We start from the raw sequence: 17,555 nt of genomic DNA, 5'->3' as shown, positions 1-17,555 counted from the left end.
GCTTTGTAACTATCTAATGTAAGTCCGTTGGAAGACCCACGGTCAAAAAGAGACCGGGATTGCTGCAAACTGCAAGAGGTTTATTGTTCCAACACACATTGGGGTCTCTCAGCACGTAGGCAAGAGGAGACCCTGAGCTACAAAACACACACTTTTTATATACATTTTGGCGGGAAGTTTAGGCAGTCGATTGAGTTGGGCCACCTCAATTGGGTATTTTGAATGACATTTAAAATCATTGGTTAACTCATATGGGGTGACTGCCTTGGTTCTTTGGCCCTGTCCTGCCCATCTTGCCAGTTTTCCTGGAATTGTTTTCTGTTAAGTCATTTCCTTATCTGGCCTCACCCCCAGGCAGTCATGTCTGGGGTAGAAAATCCCTATCTGGAAGTTAGTCACCATTTTGGTTCAGCTGGGTTGAGGTGGGCCAGCTTTTTGTTTCTGACAGGTCTTACGGCCTTTTGTTTCTGACATTGATCTCACACTAGTAGCTTCACAAAAGTAGCTGCTAAATACATAGAGCCTTCTCATCTAAATTCTATAAATTCAGGCATTTCCTTTGCTCCATGAATTGCTGTTGAACCTATCCCAGAGTCCTACAGTAGATCACAATTGACATCACAAAAGGATGTTTTCACATGAATTCTCTTACAGGACATTTCTATTCACACTGGAAACACCATTATTTAAAACACTACTGCTAGCCAGGCGGTGGTGGCACACGCCTGCAATCCCAGTACTCTGGGAGGCAGAGGCAGGCGGATTTCTGAGTTCAAGGGCAGCCTGGTCTACAGAGTGAGTTCCAGGACAGCTAGGGCTACACAGAGAAACCCTGTCTCGAACCCCGCCCCCCAAGAAAAAAAAACCAAAACAAAAAACAAAAAAAAAACCACTACTGCTTATATTTTTTGCTTTTCCAAAAGCTTAAAAATGAGTGAGTTGGGTATATTAACTTTGTCATTTAAAGATGTACAAGTAATACTGGGTGATGCCTTTTAAGTCATTACTCTGGAGGCTGGGACAGGGTTCCAGGACAACCAGGGTTACACCTGGAAACCCTTTTGTTGAAAAACCAAAACCAAAACCGAATCTGAAACCAAAACGGAACTCAAAACCAAAACCAAAACTGAAACCAAAACCAAATCCAAAACCGACACCGAAACCGAAACTACAACGGAACTCAAAACCAAAACCAAAACCAAAAGTTCCTTCAAAAACTTACTGAGACCTCAACGCGTGTTTTCCACTCTTCTTTGCTCCCTCATGTTCTCTGCCTGCCTGGCAAGCCTGTCTGCCTTCAAGGCTTCTGCCAGTCTCTGCCTGGCTTTCTTTACCTTCCAGGTCTGTCTCAGGATGTCTGCCTTAGTTACTTGAATGCAGTAAGATGGTGACAGATGAAGGGGCAGTGGCATTGTTACCCCTTGACTGGAGAAAGAAGGTGACAACTGAAGAGCCACTTGCTCAGTCTTTTCCAAGCATGGGGGTTGGACAGAGGTGGCTTCTCCAGGAGTGAGCAGATCCTCAATACCACTGTGGTTGTTGGCTTCATTCTGCATTCCCAGTGCAATTCTTTCTATGGGGATGGTAAACTTCATTGGACATGATAGGCCTCCTTTACTGTCTCCAACTTGATAGTTCTGCAATCTCTTCAATGCACAGAGCTGTGTGGGTTTCTTCAGCTGAGCTTCCTCTCTCCTGTACCTGGTTTTATTCTCAGGGTGTGAAGTTATTATGGTCACAGGTTGTTGAAAGATGCAACTAGTCATCCTCCGAGAAAGTATGGACGTAAGACTATCTTTGTGTTTGGACTTTGTCTTCTTTGGGGCAACCTGGATCTGTCTTCTCTTTTGTAATTTGTTGGGTATCATACTTCTTGTGTGTCTTCCTATCACGGGCTGGCTTGAAACTGAGTTTCCTGAAGGCCTCTCCAAGACTGTAGAGTTTGTCCTAAAGGACCGCAGAGATGCAGACAAGTCTTGAGTTGCTGGAACCGGCAATGTCTTTCTCACCTAATCCTCCCCAGATCTCAGGGTCACAGGATTGTAGAATCACAGGATCACGGAGACAGGCGGACTCTGAGGAATTCTGACACAACCAGGATCACAGGAAGAACAGGCTACAGTCAGATATATCCAGGGCAGGTAGCAAGTCTGTAGTCCAACTCCCAACAATGGTCAGTAGCAGCTATGAATGGAAGTCCAAGGATCTAGCAGTTGCTCAGTCCCGCAAGGCAAGCAGAGGAAGAAGTGAGAGTGAATTTTCTTTCTTCCAATGTCCTTATATAGGTCTCCAGCAGAAGGTGTGGCCCAGATTAAAGGTGCGTGCCACAGATTAAAGGTGTGTGTTACCAGGCCTGGATCTGGGACTTGCTTTGTCCCAGATGACCCTGAACTTAGAGATCTCTCTGTCTTAATCTTCTGAGATTCATAGCCACTATGCGTCAAGATCTCCATGCCAAGATCCAGGTCAGAAACTTGTTATCTCCCAGCCCTTCAGATTAGGTACCAGATTAGGACCATATGTGAGCCTTCCAGTTCTGGATTGTAGTTCATTCCAGATATCATCAAGTTGACAACCAGGAATAGCCATTACAATCTACCCCTTGTCATCTTGACACAAATAATATCTCATGTCCATATGAAACAATAACAAGGTCATGAATACTCCTAACATGTTATAACTATTCCTGGTACAATTGCAAACACATTTGTAAATTTACAATGGGGCAATGTCCCTTGGAAACATTCTTTTAGTGTCTCGACTTAAATACCAATTGAAGTTAAAGGAATTGGAAGAAAGACAAATGTATTCTTTATTTTTTTTAAAGATTTATTTATTTATTTTTATTTATAGGTAAGTACACTGCAGCTATCTTGAGACACACATAGAAGAGTGCATCGGACCCCATTATAGATGGTTGTGAGCCACCATGTGGTTGCTGGGAATTGAACTCAGAACCTTTGGCAGAGCAGTCTGTGCTCTTAACCGCTGAGCCATCTCTCCAGCCCCGACAAATGTATTCTTAACAAAGTAACACAGAAGCATTCATATTACTTTATAATCCTCATTTCTGCAACTAGTTACATGTCCTTAGCTGGAATTTATAACTACCTTCCTTTACTACCCTTTCTGTATTTCCTTCACTTTAGGCAAACAACTTAGTAGGTCCTGGCTCTTTTCCTGGAGAATTGACCCATACCTTCATTCTTGAAGGGTCTGTGCCCTTTGCCATCCTGCTTGGATCAGGGTGTTGTAGTTTCCCATGGACTTTAATCACAGGAGTTGGTAGTACCAAGAGATGCCCTAAGGGATCTCCTGTACTCCAGACATAATCCTGCTCACCTCCATTGTGGAGAGACAGTCAAATTTCTCATGGTAATCTGGATCCTAACATTGTTATTCCTCTCTAGCCTGTTGGTTTAAGGTTTTAGAAGCCCAAAATAATCAGGGGAAAGTCTAGGCTTCCAGTTCAATGCAATGTTTGTTGTGGCTCCTTTTTCTGTAATAATTCCAGCCTGTGTCAAGTTGACACACAAAACCAGCCAGTACAATTGGCCCCTTGTCTACTTGACAGACAAACACATCACTATTAAGCCTCAACCCTTACTTTCTTATTCATCAGTGTACTGGCTGACTTTGTGTGTCAACTTGACACAGGCTGGAGTTACTACAGAAAAAGGAGCTTCAGTTGGGCAAGTGCCTTCATGAGATCCAGCTGTGGGACATTTTCTCGATTAGTGATCAAGGCGGGAGGCCCCCTTGTGGGTGCTGCCATCCCTGGGCTGGTGTTCTTGGGGTCTATAAGAGAGCAGGCTGAGTAAGCCAGAGGAAGCAAGCCAGTAAGAAACATCCCTCTGTGGCCACTGCATCAGCTCCTGCTTCCTGACCTGCTTGAGTTCCAGTCCTGACTTCCTTTAGTGATGAACAGCAGTGTGGAAGTGTAAGCTCAAAAAACCCCTTTCCTTCACAACTTGTTTCTTGGTCATGATGTTTGTACAGGAATAGAAACCCTGAATAATACAATCCTCAAGATATAAATAACGTTAAAAGTCCCACAGTCTTTACATATTAAAAGTTCAATCCCTTTAAAATATCCAATACTTTTTTTTTAATTCAAAACCTTTTAGAAATTCAAAGTCTCTTAATTGTGGGTTCCACTAAAATACTTCTTACTTCAAGAGGGAAAAATATCAGGGCACAGTCAAAATCAAAAGCAAAGTCACTCCAACTGTCCAATGTCTGGGATCCACTCACGATCTTCAGGGCTCCTCCAAGGGCTTGGGTCACTTCTCCAGCTCTGCCCTTTGTAGCACACACCTTGTCTTCTAGGCTCCAGCTGCCTGTACTTCACTTCTGCTGCTGCTCTTGGTGGTCATCTTATGGCACTGGCATCTCCAAAACACTGCTATCTTCTGCTGTAACTAGGCTTCACCAATAGCTTCTCACAGGCTCTCTTCATGGTGTCAAGCCTCAACTTCTCTGCATGACCCCTTCAGTCCTGGGCTTTCAACTGCAAGTGAAGCTGTATCTTCACCAATAGCCTTCCATGGCCTCTCACAGTGCCGAACCTCAGGTGCTCTTCATGACTCCTTCATGCCTTCAAAGCCAGTACCACCTAGGTGACTCTTACACATTACCAAGTTCAGCCACAGCACAAGGTACAACCTTGGCTATCTCTGGACACAGCCTCTGTGCTCTCAGAAAACACTTCCCAGAAGATTTCTCCTCAATGATGCTGGTCTCTTCTTAATCACTGCTAATTTCTTAGCTCCAGCTAACCAGCATCGATAGTCCCAGGCTGGCCTCAAACTCATGATCCTCCTGCCTCTGAGGACTTCAGCAAATCCTACTGTTGTGCATCATCACAACCCAATCACACATGATATGCACTCCCTGATAAGTGGATATTAGTCCCAAACTCCCGAATACCTAAGATACAATTGGAAGATACCATACGAAGCTCAAGAAGAAGGAAGACCAAAGTGTGGGCACTTTGGACCCTCCCAGAAAGGGGAACAAAATACTCACGGGAACAAACGTGGAGACAAAGTATAGAGCAGAGACTGAAGGAAAGGCCACACACACACAGAGACTCAATCCCTTGACTTCAAAGTAGTAGGTACACACGTGAAAAACATCAGGAGGATTTCAGGAAACCCAAGGGGAGACGTTGGGAATATAGTGATTAGAACCTACCGCAGGCATTGTCGAGAGAATGTAAGGCTCTCTTTGCTTGGAAATGAATGATAAGTGAATTCATGGAATCGTACATGTTTGGAAGAACAAGATTTTTTTTATAAGTCAGTATTTTTATTTGTGAACTAATAAAATGATTACAACCAAGAAAAGCTATCTTAAATAGTTCTTAGACAAATATTTCTCTGACACATTGGATAGCAAAATAACACAAAATAGTCATGGTGTCTATCAAAATAACTGAGGGAATGAGAAAGAGGGATGGATTTGTCTCATAAAACCTCCCTAAATGGCAGCTGAGCAGGCATATGTCTTGTTTAACACCATAATTACAGTATATAGATTCCTGGTCTGGATATGAATTCACATAAAACAAATTTAGTATGATGTTTAAAGTTCACTCAATATGACTAACCCAGCAAAGCCTAAGAGCTTTCACATTCACTCTGTCTTTTGACAGTAGACAACAAAGCTTCCAACTCTTTTGTGATTTGCTCTCCAGTGGAAAGGAAGAAAGCTGGCAGGCACTTCAGGGCTCATCACTGCTGCAGCAGAGTTTGGAGTCTGTACTTGTGCTGGGTTTTGTCTTTTGGCTGTCAGTGCAGTTAAGATGTATTTTGGTATGGGAAAGCTGTCATGGTTTAGATGTTGCCCAATAGCGCTGGCTTGTACAGGTGATCTGTTGGTTTGTTACTTACACTCTCTCTGGCCTCATCCTACTGGTTTACTTGATGTATAATATGCAGACTCTGGTTTGGGGAGTCAGGAAGATGGCTATCTTTCTTCATGGTAACTTATCCCTTCTGACCTTTCTCTCTTATTCCGAGATGAGCAGCCATGAAGGAAAACAACACAAACTTAATTCAGAAACAATGGTAACTCAATTTCTGGGTGCAACAACTAAAACCTAATCTTGTAAGCCTTACTAAAATCAGATCCCTTGCGCATCTGCCATGATACCGGGAAACTCTAGCAGCTATATCTTAACCCTCTGCTGTCCCATCTCCAAAAGGTTTGGAAGAACAAGATTTAAATTTCTCTACCATTAAGATTATCAGAAGATCCTGCTATACCACTCCTGGGCATATACCCAGAGGATTCCCCACCATGTAATAAGGATACATGCTCCACTATGTTCATAGCAGCCCTATTTATAATTGCCAGATGCTGGAAAGAAGCCAGGTATCCCTCAACAGAAGAGTGGATGCAAAAAATGTGGTATATCTACACAATGGAGTACTATTCAGCCATTAGAAACAATGAATTCATGATATTCTTAGGCAAATGGATGGAGCTAGAGAACATCATACTAAGTGAGGTAACCCAGACTCAAAAGGTGAATCATGGTATGCACTCACTAATAAGTGGATATTAACCTAGAAAACTGGAATACCCAAAACATAATCCACACATCCAATGAGGTACAAGAAGAAAGGAGGAGTGGCCCCTGGTTCTGGAAAGACTCAGTGAAACAGTATTCGGCAAAACCAGAACGGGGAAGTGGGAAGGGGTGGGTGGGAGGACAGGGGAAGAGAAGGGGGCTTACGGGACTTTCGGGGAGTGGGGGGGGGGGCTAGAAAAGGGAAATCATTTGAAATGTAAATAAATTATATCGAATAAAAAAAAAGAAACAATGAATTCATGAAATTCTTAGGAAAATGGATGGAGCTAGAGAACATCGTACTAAGTGAGGTAACCCAGTCTCAAAAGGTGAATCATGGTATGCACTCACTAATAAGTGGTTATTAACCTAGAAAACTGGAATACCCAAAACATAATCCACACATCAAATGACGTATAAGAAGAAAAGAAGAGTGGCCCCCTGTTCTGGAAAGACTCAGTGAAGCAGTATTTGGCAAAACAAGAACGGGGAAGTGGGAAGGGGTGGATGGGAGGACGGGGGAGAGAAAGGGGTTTGCGGGACTTTCGCGGAGTAGGGGGCTAGAAAAGGGGAAATCATTTGAAATGTAAATAAAAGATATATCGGAAAAAAAAAAGAAACACAAATATGATTCAAAAAAAAAAAGAAATCTAAATCATTGGAGAATGAATGGAGAGAAGAAGGTTTATGGGACATATGGGGAGGGGGGGATCCGGGAAAGGGGAAATCATTTGGAATGTAAACAAAGAATATAGAAAATAAAAATATTAAAAAAAAAGATTATGAGAGGTCAGACTGGTTTACATAGCAACATTCCTGAACATCCCTAGCTATGTATTGAGACACTTTCTCTCTCCCTCTCTCCCTCTCCCACTCCCCCCTCTCTGTTTTTTTTTTTTTTTTTTTTTTTTTTTTTTGAGACAGGGCTTCTCTGTATAGCCTTGGCTGTCCTGGAACTCCCTCTGTAGACCAGGCTGGCCTCGAACTCAGAGATCTGCTTGCCTCTGCCTCCCAGAGTGCTGGGATTACAGGTGTGTGCCACCACCACCCAGCCGAGACACTTTCTCAAACAATACAAATCAAAACAAAACAAGCTGTGTCATGGTGTTGACCGCCTGTAATCCCAGCACTTGGGAGGCAGAGGCAGATGGATCTCTGAGTTCAAGACCAGCTTGATCTACAGAATGAGTTTCAGGACAGCCAGGGCTATACAGAGAAACACTGTCTTGAACCCCACCCCCTATCTACCCCCCAAAAAGACTATGAGAAATTCTTTCTGGAGCAAGTTCGGAAGAGTAGTGGTGAAACCCATTTCCGAGTTGGCATTAACGGGGGAATACTCAGTGAAGATAAATCTGATCCTTGTCTCCCAGCACGGGCATGGGCTTCATAGCAGTATTCCTGGCTTGTTGCTTCTGTTCCTGATACCTCATAGCTATGAACTTCACCATCTTGTCAGGCCATTCACTTCATATCAATGCTCACGGGACACTGCAATTACAACAAGGGACTAAAATTGACTTCCTTAAACCAACACCACATGCACATCATCTTTTCTGACACTGCATTAGACAGAATCTCAGAGATTCCTTCTGGCCACCTGTGGTCAACTTCTTTTCAACAAACCAAATCTCTTTTTGGATCTTTCTTTCTTTCTTTCTTTCTTTCTTTCTTTCTTTCTTTCTTTCTTTCTTTCTTTCTTTCTTTCTTTCTTTCTTTCTTTCTTTCTTTCTTTCCTTCATTCCTCATGATACTGGACTACATAGCACATTCCTGAACTTTTCTTTTCTTTTCTTTTCTTTTCTTTTCTTTTCTTTTCTTTTCTTTTCTTTTCTTTTCTTTTCTTTTCTTTTCTTTTCTTTTCTTTCTTTCCTTTCTTTCTTTCTTTCTTTCTTTCTTTCTTTCTTTCTTTCTTTCTTTCTTTCTTTCTTTCTTTCTTTCTTTCTTTCTTTCTTTCTTTCTTTCTTTCTTTCTTTTTTTTGGTATGTTTGAGACAGGGTTTTCCTGTATAGCTGTCCTGGAACTCACTCTGTAAACCAGAATGGCCTTGAACTCAGAAATCCGCCTGCCTCTGCCTCCCCAGTTCTCGGATTAAAGGTGTGTGCCACCACTGCTCAGCCTTTTGGTCCTTTCTATGGTTGTCAGCATTCTTAGGACATCCTTCCAGATGTGGAGGTTGTGTTCCAGATGTAAGAACAGCTGAGAGCTCCTTCAGGAATCAAACCTTGTTATTACTCAATTGATCGACCCATTTTAAAGTACAAGAGTACATTAAAATGACCTCATTTGCTTAGCTCTTTCTAGTTGAGGGCTATTGGGGGTTCTTTCCAGTTTTGTGCGAGATGATAGAAGCTGTTGCACACATTTTTTTTTTTTGTGATTGCTTTTGTGTGAATACAGGCTTTTGTTTTATTTGGGTAAACACCTATAAGTTGGTATTATATCACTCGAAGGTACTTCATTAAAATGATAAGAAACTATTAAATTGCATGCTCAAATCCCAGTGGCATTTTGTGTGTCCATCATCAGTAGAGGGGTTTTTAGCGTCTCAGACACTTTGATTTTATTACTTTCTCTTTCCTATATAGATGTAGCAATAGAAGGGTAGCAGTACCAAGCCTTGGCTTTGACTTGCATGTGCGCAGTGAGACTTTTGTTCAAATATTTTCCCATTTCTTTAATTTTACTGGGGTACTGTAACAAATAATCATAGACTGGGTCAGTGTACTAGTTTCCAGTTTCTGTGACAAAATACTGAGAAAAACAGTGTAGGGGAGAGAAGATTTGATTTGGAGTGTGGCTTTAATCCCATTGCCTGGTCAGTCAGCTCTGTTGATCTGCAGTGGGGCAGAACATTATGGTCATGGTGCAGCAAAGATGCTTCATAGTGCCATGAGGGTGGGGGGAGGAGAAGGAAGAGGAGAGGAGGGAAGGGGGGATGGGTGGGAGGAAGGAGTGGGGATACAGGATTAGGAGCAGAACATATTCTTCCCGGACATGCTGCCACTTCTGACTGGACCCTACCTCCCAAAGTTTCTGCCTCTTCTAATGGCTTTTTAAGTCTGGAATCCATCAATGGATTTTTTTTATTCGATATAATTTATTTACATTTCAAATGATTTCCCCTTTTCTAGCCCCCCCCACTCCCCGAAAGTCCCGTAAGCCCCCTTCTCTTCCCCTGTCCTCCCACCCACCCCTTCCCACTTCCCCGTTCTGGTTTTGCCGATTACAGTTTCACTGAGTCTTTCCCGAACCAGGGGCCACTCCTCCTTTCTTCTTGTACCTCATTTGATGTGTGGATTATGTTTTGGGTATTCCAGTTTTCTAGGTTAATAACCACTTATTAGTGAGTGCATACCATGATTCACCTTTTGAGTCTGGGTTACCTCACTTAGTATGATGTTCTCTAGCTCCATCCATTTGCCTAAGAATGTCATGAATTCATTGTTTCTAATGGCTGAATAGTACTCCATTGTGTAGATATACCACATTTTTTGCATCCACTCTTCTGTTGAGGGATACCTGGGTTCTTTCCAGCATCTGGCAATTATAAATAGGGCTGCTATGAACATAGTAGAGCATGTATCCTTATTACATGAGGGGAGTTCTCTGGGTATATGCCCAGGAGTGGTATAGCAGGATCTTCTGGAAGTGAGGTGCCCAGTTTTCAGAGGAACCGCCAGACTGCTTTCCAGAATGGTTGTACCAATTTGCAACCCCACCAGCAGTGGAGGAGTGTTCTTCTTTCTCCACAACCTCTCCAACACCTGCTGTCTCCTGAATTTTTAATCTTGGCCATTCTGACTGGTGTAAGATGAAATCTCAGTGTTGTTTTGATTTGCATTTCCCTAATGACTAATGGAGTTGAGCATTTTTAAATATGCTTCTCCGCCACCCGAAGTTCTTCGGGTGAGAATTCTTTGTTTAACTCTGTACCCCATTTTTTAATAGGGTTGTTCGGTTTTCTGGAGTCTAACTTCTTGAGTTCTTTATATATATTGGATATTAGCCCTCTATCTGATGTAGGACTGGTGAAGATCTTTTCCCATTTTGTTGGTTGCCGATTTGTACTCTTGATGGTATCCTTTGCCTTACAGAAACTTTGTAATTTTATGAGGTCCCATTTGTCAATTCTTGCTCTTAGAGCATACGCTATTAGTGTTCTGTTCAGAAACTTTCTCCCTGTACCGATGTCCTCAAGGGTCTTCCCCAGTTTCTTTTCTATTAGCTTCAGAGTGTCTGGCTTTATGTGGAGGTCCTTGATCCATTTGGATTTGAGCTTAGTACAAGGAGACAAAGATGGATCAATTTGCATTCTTCTGCATGCTGACCTCCAGTTGAACCAGCACCATTTGTTGAAAAGGCTATCTTTTTTCCATTGGATGTTTTCAGCCTCTTTGTCGAGGATCAAGTGGCCATAGGTGTGTGGGTTCATTTCTGGATCTTCAATCCTGTTCCATTGATCCTCCTGCCTGTCACTGTACCAATACCATGCAGTTTTTAACACTATTGCTCTGTAGTATTGCTTGAGGTCAGGGATACTGATTCCCCCAGATTTTCTTTTGTTGCTGAGAATAGTTTTAACTATCCTGGGATTTTTGTTGTTCCAGATGAATTTGATAATTGCTCTTTCTAACTCTGTGAAGAATTGAGTTGGGATTTTGATGGGTATTGCATTGAATCTGTATATTGCTTTTGGCAAAATGGCCATTTTAACTATATTGATTCTACCGATCCATGAGCATGGGAGGTTTTCCCATTTTTTGAGGTCTTCTTCCATTTCCTTCTTCAGAGTCTTGAAGTTCTTGTCATACAGATCTTTCACATGTTTGGTAAGAGTCACCCCAAGATACTTTATACTGTTTGTGGCTATTGTGAAGGGGGTCATTTCCCTAATTTCTTTCTCAGCCTGCTTATCCTTTGAGTATAGGAAGGCCACTGATTTGCTTGAGTTGATTTTATAACCTGCCACTTTGCTGAAGTTGTTTATCAGTTGTAGGAGCTCTCTAGTGGAGTTTTTTGGGTCACTTAGGTAGACTATCATGTCGTCTGCAAATAATGATAGTTTGACTTCTTCCTTTCCGATTTGTATCCCTTTGACCTCCTTATGTTGTCGAATTGCCCGAGCTAGTACCTCAAGTACAATATTGAAAAGATAAGGAGAAAGTGGGCAGCCTTGTCTGGTCCCTGATTTCAGTGGGATTGCTTCAAGTTTCTCTCCATTTAGTTTGATGCTGGCTACCGGTTTGCTGTATATTGCTTTTACTATGTTTAGGTATGGGCCTTGAATTCCTGTTCTCTCCAAGACTTTAAGCATAAAAGGATGCTGAATTTTGTCAAATGCTTTTTCAGCATCCAATGAAATGACCATGTGGTTTTGTTCTTTGAGTTTGTTTATGTAGTGGATTGTATTGATGGATTTCTGTATATTGAACCAACCCTGCATTCCCGGGATAAAGCCTACTTGATCATGGTGGATGATCGTTTTGATGTGTTCTTGGATTCGGTTGCAAGAATTTTATTGAGTATTTTTGCCTCGATGTTCGTAAGGGAAATTGGTCTGAAGTTCTCTTTCTTTGTTGGATCTTTGTGTGGCTTTGGTATCAGCGTAATTGTGGCTTCGTAGAAGGAATTGGGTAGTGTTCCTTCTGTTTCTATTTTGTGGAATAGTTTGAAGAGTATTGGTGTTAACTCTTCTTTGAAGGTCTGGTAGAATTCTGCACTGAAACCATCTGGTCCTGTGCTTTTTTTGGTTGGAAGTCTTTCTATGACTCCTTCTATTTCTTTAGGCATTATGGGACTGTTTAGATGGTCTAGTTGGTCCTGATTTAATTTTGGTATTTGGTATCTGTCAAGGAAATTGTCCATTTCCTCCAGATTCTCCAGTTGTGTTGAGTACTGGCTCTTGTAGTAGGATCTGATGATTTTTTGGATTTCCTCAGTTTCCATTGTTATATCTCCCTTTTCATTTCTAAGTTTGTTAATTTGGATACTTTCTCTGTGCCCTTTGGTCAGTCTGGCTAAGGGTTTATCTACCTTGTTGATTTTCTCAAAGAAACAGCTCCTGGTTTTGTTCATTTTTTGTATGGTTCTCTTTCTTTCAACTTGATTGATTTCGGCCCTGAGTTTGATGATTTCCTGCCTTCTACTCCTCCTGGGTGAAATAGCTTCTTTTTGTTCTAGGGCTTTCAGGTGTGTCATTAAGCTGGTAATGTATGCTCTCTCCATTTTCTTTTTGGAGGCACTCAGGGCTATGAGTTTTCCTCTTAGCACTGCTTTCATTGTGTCCCCTAGATTTGGGTATGTTGTGTTTTCATTTTCATTGTGTTCTAAAAAGTCTTTAATTTCTTTCTTTATTTCTTCTTTGACCAAGTTATATTGTTCAGTTTCCATGTGTATGTGGGTTTTCTGTTGTGTCTGTTGCTATTGAAGACCACTTTTACTCCATAGTTATCAGATAGGAGGCATGGGATTAGTTCGATCTTCTTATATTTGTTGAGGTCTGTCTTGTGACCAATTATATGGTCGATTTTGGAGAAGGTACCATGAGGTGCTGAGAAAAAGGTATATTCTTTTGTTTTAGGATAGAATGTTCTCTATATATCTGTTAAATCTAATTGGTCCAAAGCTTCAATTAGTTTCATTGTGTCCCTGTTTAGTTTCTGTTTTCCTGATCGGTCCATTGAAGAAAGTGCAGTGTTGAAGTCACCCACAATTATTGTGTTAGGTGCAATGTGTGCTTTGAGTTTTAATAAAGTTTCTTTTACGAAAGAGGGTGCCCTTGCATTTGGAGCATAGATGTTCAGGATTGAGAGTTCTTCTTGTTGTATTTTTCCTTTGACCAGCAAGAAGTGTCCCTCAGAGTCTCTTTTGATGACTTTGGGTTGAAAGTCAATTTTATCTGATATTCAAATGGCTACTCCAGCTTGTTTCCTGAGACCATTTGCTTGTAAAATTGTCTTCCAGCCTTTTACTCTAAGGTAGTGTTTGTCTTTGACCCTGAGGTGTGTTTCCTGTAAGCAGCAAAATGTAGGGTCCTGTTTACGTATCCAGTCAGTTAGTCTGTGTCTTTTTATTGGGTCATTAAGTCCATTGATGTTAAGAGATATTAAGGAATAGTGATTGTTACTTCCTATCATTTTTGACGTTATTTTTTAAATTTGATTGCTTAACTTCTTTTGGGTTTGATGAAAGGTTACTATCTTGCTTTTTCCAGGGTGAAGTTTCCCTCCTTGTATTGGTGTTGTCCTCCTATTATCCTTTTTAGGGCTGGGTTTGTGGATAGATATTGGGTAAACTTGGTTTTGTCATGAAATATCTTAGTTTCTCCATCTATGGTGATTGAGAGTTTTGCTGGATATAGTAGTTTTGGTTGGCATTTGTGTTCTCTTAGAGTCTGCATGAGATCTGCCCAGGACCTTCTAGCCTTCATAGTCTCAGGTGAAAAGTCTGCTGTGATTCTGATAGGTCTTCCTTTATATGTTACTTGGCCTTTTTCTCTTACTGCCTTTAATATTCTTTGTTTGTTTAGAACATTTGGTGTTTTGATTATTATGTGACGGGAAGTATTTCTGTTCTGGTCCAGTCTGTTTGGAGTTCTGTAGGCTTCTTGTATATTCATGGGCATCTCTCTCTTTAGGTTAGGGAAGTTTTCTTCCATAATTTTATTGAAGATATTTGCTGGCCCTTTAAGTTGTAAATCTTCACTCTCATCTGTACCTATAATCCTTAGGTTTGGTCTTCTCATTGTGTCCTGGATTTCCTGGATATTTTGGGTTACAAGCTTTTTGCATTTTGCATTTTCTTTAACTGTTGAGTCCATGGTTTCTATGGAATCTTCAGCATCTGAGATTCTTTCTTCTATCTCTTGTATTCTGTTGTTGATATTTGCATCTCTGTCCCCTGATTTCTTCCCAAGGCTTTCTATCTCCAAAGTTGTCTCCATTTGAGTTTTCTTAGTTGTTTCTACTTCTGATTTTAGATCCTGGATGGTTTTGCTTAGCTCCTTCACTTGCATGTTTGTGCTTTCCTGTAATTCTTTAAGAGATTTTTGTGCTTCCATTTTCATGACCACAGCCTGTTGACCAAAGTTCTCCTGTATTTCTTTAACTGTTTTTTGTGTTTCCTCCTTGTTGGCTTTTGTATTCTCCTGGATTTCTTTCAATGATTTTTGTGTTTCCCTTGCAAGGGCTTCTAACTTTTCATCCATTTTCTCCTGAATTTCTTTAAGTATGTCCTTCATGTGTTCCTGTACCAGCATCATGACCAGTGATTTTAAATCCAAATCTTGTTTTACTGGTGTGATGGTGTATCTAGGACGTGCTGGTAAAGGAGAATTGGGTTCAGATGTTTCCATATTGCCTTGATTTCTGTTAGTGACGTTCCTGCGTTTGCCTTTTGCCATCTAGTTCTCACTGGTGTTAAGTTTGTCTTGTCAGTGCTGGACTCACCAGTGCAAGCTGCCCCTTCCCGTTTGGCCTCTGGTGCACAGCTTACCCCCTGCACTGCCTGTAGACAGGGTGCTGCTGCCCAGGCTGATCAGATCCCGAAGCAGGCACCCGAAGGCTCCCGCCGGGGCCCGCTGGATTCACTGGAGCACACTGACTTCTCCCAGCTGGCCGCCCAGAAGCCCTGCTAGCCTCTTGCAGGACCTGGAGACATGGTGCGGCCACCCAGGCTGATCTGGATCCGGAAGCGGAGAGAGTTGAGCTGAGGGCTTTCGCCTGAGGCCTTGCCCCAGATTGTGTCTGTGGACCAGATGGAGCTCGTGTGCACCCCCAGGGAGCGCCAACGGTGTATGCTGCTGTGACCTCCCCTGTGTTCTGCTCACTCCGCTGGGCAGCCGATCCCCCAACCGGGCTGGCGCACACAAGGTTAGCATGGCCGCCCAGGCCCTGAGTCCAGGCAAAAGCCTGGGAGGCCAAGGTCCCAGCAAAGTTCCCCTAGGGCTATGACTGTTAATTGGGTCCGCGTGAGCGTTAATAGCGTGTGCGCCCGTGCTCCCTGAAAGTGCAGGGAGAGTCTGCTGTGCTAACAACCTCCTTGGCCGGTTGACTCACAGATGGCCCACCAAGCCGCCCAGTTCTTGGGGTCAGTCCTGTGCCTTTTGGGGCCTAGACCCCCGCTTTGTTAGCCTCAGGCTATGCCTGTTACTGGTCTGCCCGCCAGAGCTCTCTGTTGTCCTGAAGGCAAAATGGCGGCGCGCGCTCAGGCCCGGGCAAAAAACCTCCTGGCTGGGTTGGCAACCCGATGGCCCCCCGAACAGACCAGGGCCTGGGTGCAGGCCAACGCTCGTCGGGCTCAGACCCCCGCGGTCCTGGCCTCGGATTATGTTTGCGTACCTCAGTCTGTCCGATCTCTGGAGTCCGATACCAAGATGGAGATGAGCCTCTCCTGACTGGTGGGAGGCCGAGTTCTGAAGTGGCTTCCGTGCAGCGAAAGGCGCCGTACAACCGCAGCTGCTTGCCACCCAGCTGGTCAGCGAAGGTTAGTGGTCGTGGGCGCAGGGCCTAACTGGACCCTGTGTCGCCTTGGTTCCACTGCTGATGGCCCTTCAGCAGGACCAGCCACTGCTGCACTTCCGCCGCCGCCGCCCCCATCAATCCCATCAATGGATTTAACCATTCATGAAGTCAGAGCCTTCAGGGTTTAGTTATCTCCCAAAAGCCTCGCCTTAGAACACTCCAGCTTCCTGGGGATCCTTCAGATGCACAGAAAAACAGCTTCCAGATGTGGGAAGTTTAGTAGATGAAACCTGCTTTCTGGTTTGTAGTACTTTCCCGTGGTTCCCTTACCAAGTGCTGGGATTAAAGGCATGCGCCACCACTGCCTGGTTTCCACTATCTGTTTCAATCTACGCTGGAACACCAAGGATAGACAATAATGTAGACAATATGCTTGCAATATCTGTGCAAGCATAGAAAATAAACGTAGCATTTTTAGTTGCTTTTCCTGTTAGAGCACATGCAACCAGAAAGCCTGAAAATGTATCATTAGTCACATGCACATATTTTAACTTTCTAAAATCAGAAATATGAGTTACCATTTATTTGTACTAATTTATTAACAAATAATCCTCTAGAATTAACACCATAACGTGGTACAGGTAGAAATCGAGGACCCCCTAGAGCAAGTCTTTACAATTTGATGTGCACATTTTCTAAAAAAAATAAAATTATTCTCAAGCCAATACTATTTTGATGATGTAAAGAATATGATTATATGGCCAATTGTTTCTATGTAAGGCCTATAGTCTGTCTTGGATAGAAATATCTTGTGGCCTTGCCTTAAGGGGTCTTGTCCAGGCAATCTAGGATGAGCTCCTTTTAAAAGATTTATTAATTTATTACATATAAGTATACTGTGGCTGTCTTCAGACACACCAGAAGAGGGTGTCAGATCTCATTACATGACCCGTCCAGTAGGTCCAGTTATTCAGGGTTCCGAAGGGGTGCTACCTGAGGGTCAAAAGGGGGAGAGAGAAAGGAGACCAGTCAAAGGGGGGTTCAATTGTCGAGGTCTCGTTTAATTTTCCAGGGTACACAGGTTTTAAGCTTTCAGAGGAAGAGCTCACCTCGAGGCAAGAACAAAGAGGGAGGGGCATTCTTGGCAGTTTCAGCAGGAAGAGATAAGGGTCATCTGGTGGAGACATCTGATGTTTGCAGAGTCTGGAGCATCCTGTGGTTATCTCAGAACTTCCCTTCACCTGGCAGTTCATGGGGAGAGGCTCTTCTTTGTTTTAGACAGGACCTTTGCCCTGCCAGCCCTCTGGGCTGTTAGTGAGGGTCCATTATGGCTTCCCACATTTCCTCCCTTTCCTTATATTAGAAGTGGTAAGGTCTGGGCAGAAATACTGGGCAAGGGGGCCAGACTGTGTAGCCGTCTCTGTCTTAGGATCGACCTCCCTATCCCCAGCCTTACCCGTCATAGGGTTACCTTGTCATCCTCAAAGCCCCGTGTCTTAGGTTGGTCAGGGAAT

General features: G+C 42.9%; 1 protein-coding gene across 1 annotated transcript; it reads right to left on the bottom strand.

Annotated features, from left to right (window-relative positions):
* Positions 1–1,229: 1,229 nt before the first annotated feature.
* Positions 1,230–17,504, bottom strand: LOC127672129 (methyl-CpG-binding domain protein 3-like 2B). Its single transcript, XM_052167339.1, has 2 exons — positions 17,498–17,504; positions 1,230–1,984 (listed from the first exon to the last, which is right to left on the bottom strand). Exons 1-2 carry the CDS (start codon positions 17,502–17,504, stop codon positions 1,230–1,232), a joined length of 762 nt encoding a protein of 253 aa, XP_052023299.1.
* Between the last annotated feature and the right edge of the window lie 51 nt (positions 17,505–17,555).

Source organism: Apodemus sylvaticus, chromosome 21 (genome assembly GCF_947179515.1).
Source record: "Apodemus sylvaticus chromosome 21, mApoSyl1.1, whole genome shotgun sequence".
NCBI classification, from domain to species: Eukaryota; Metazoa; Chordata; class Mammalia; order Rodentia; family Muridae; genus Apodemus; species Apodemus sylvaticus.
The sequence above is the reverse complement of the archived record's forward strand: the minus strand, read 5'-3'. Positions and strand labels throughout refer to the sequence as shown.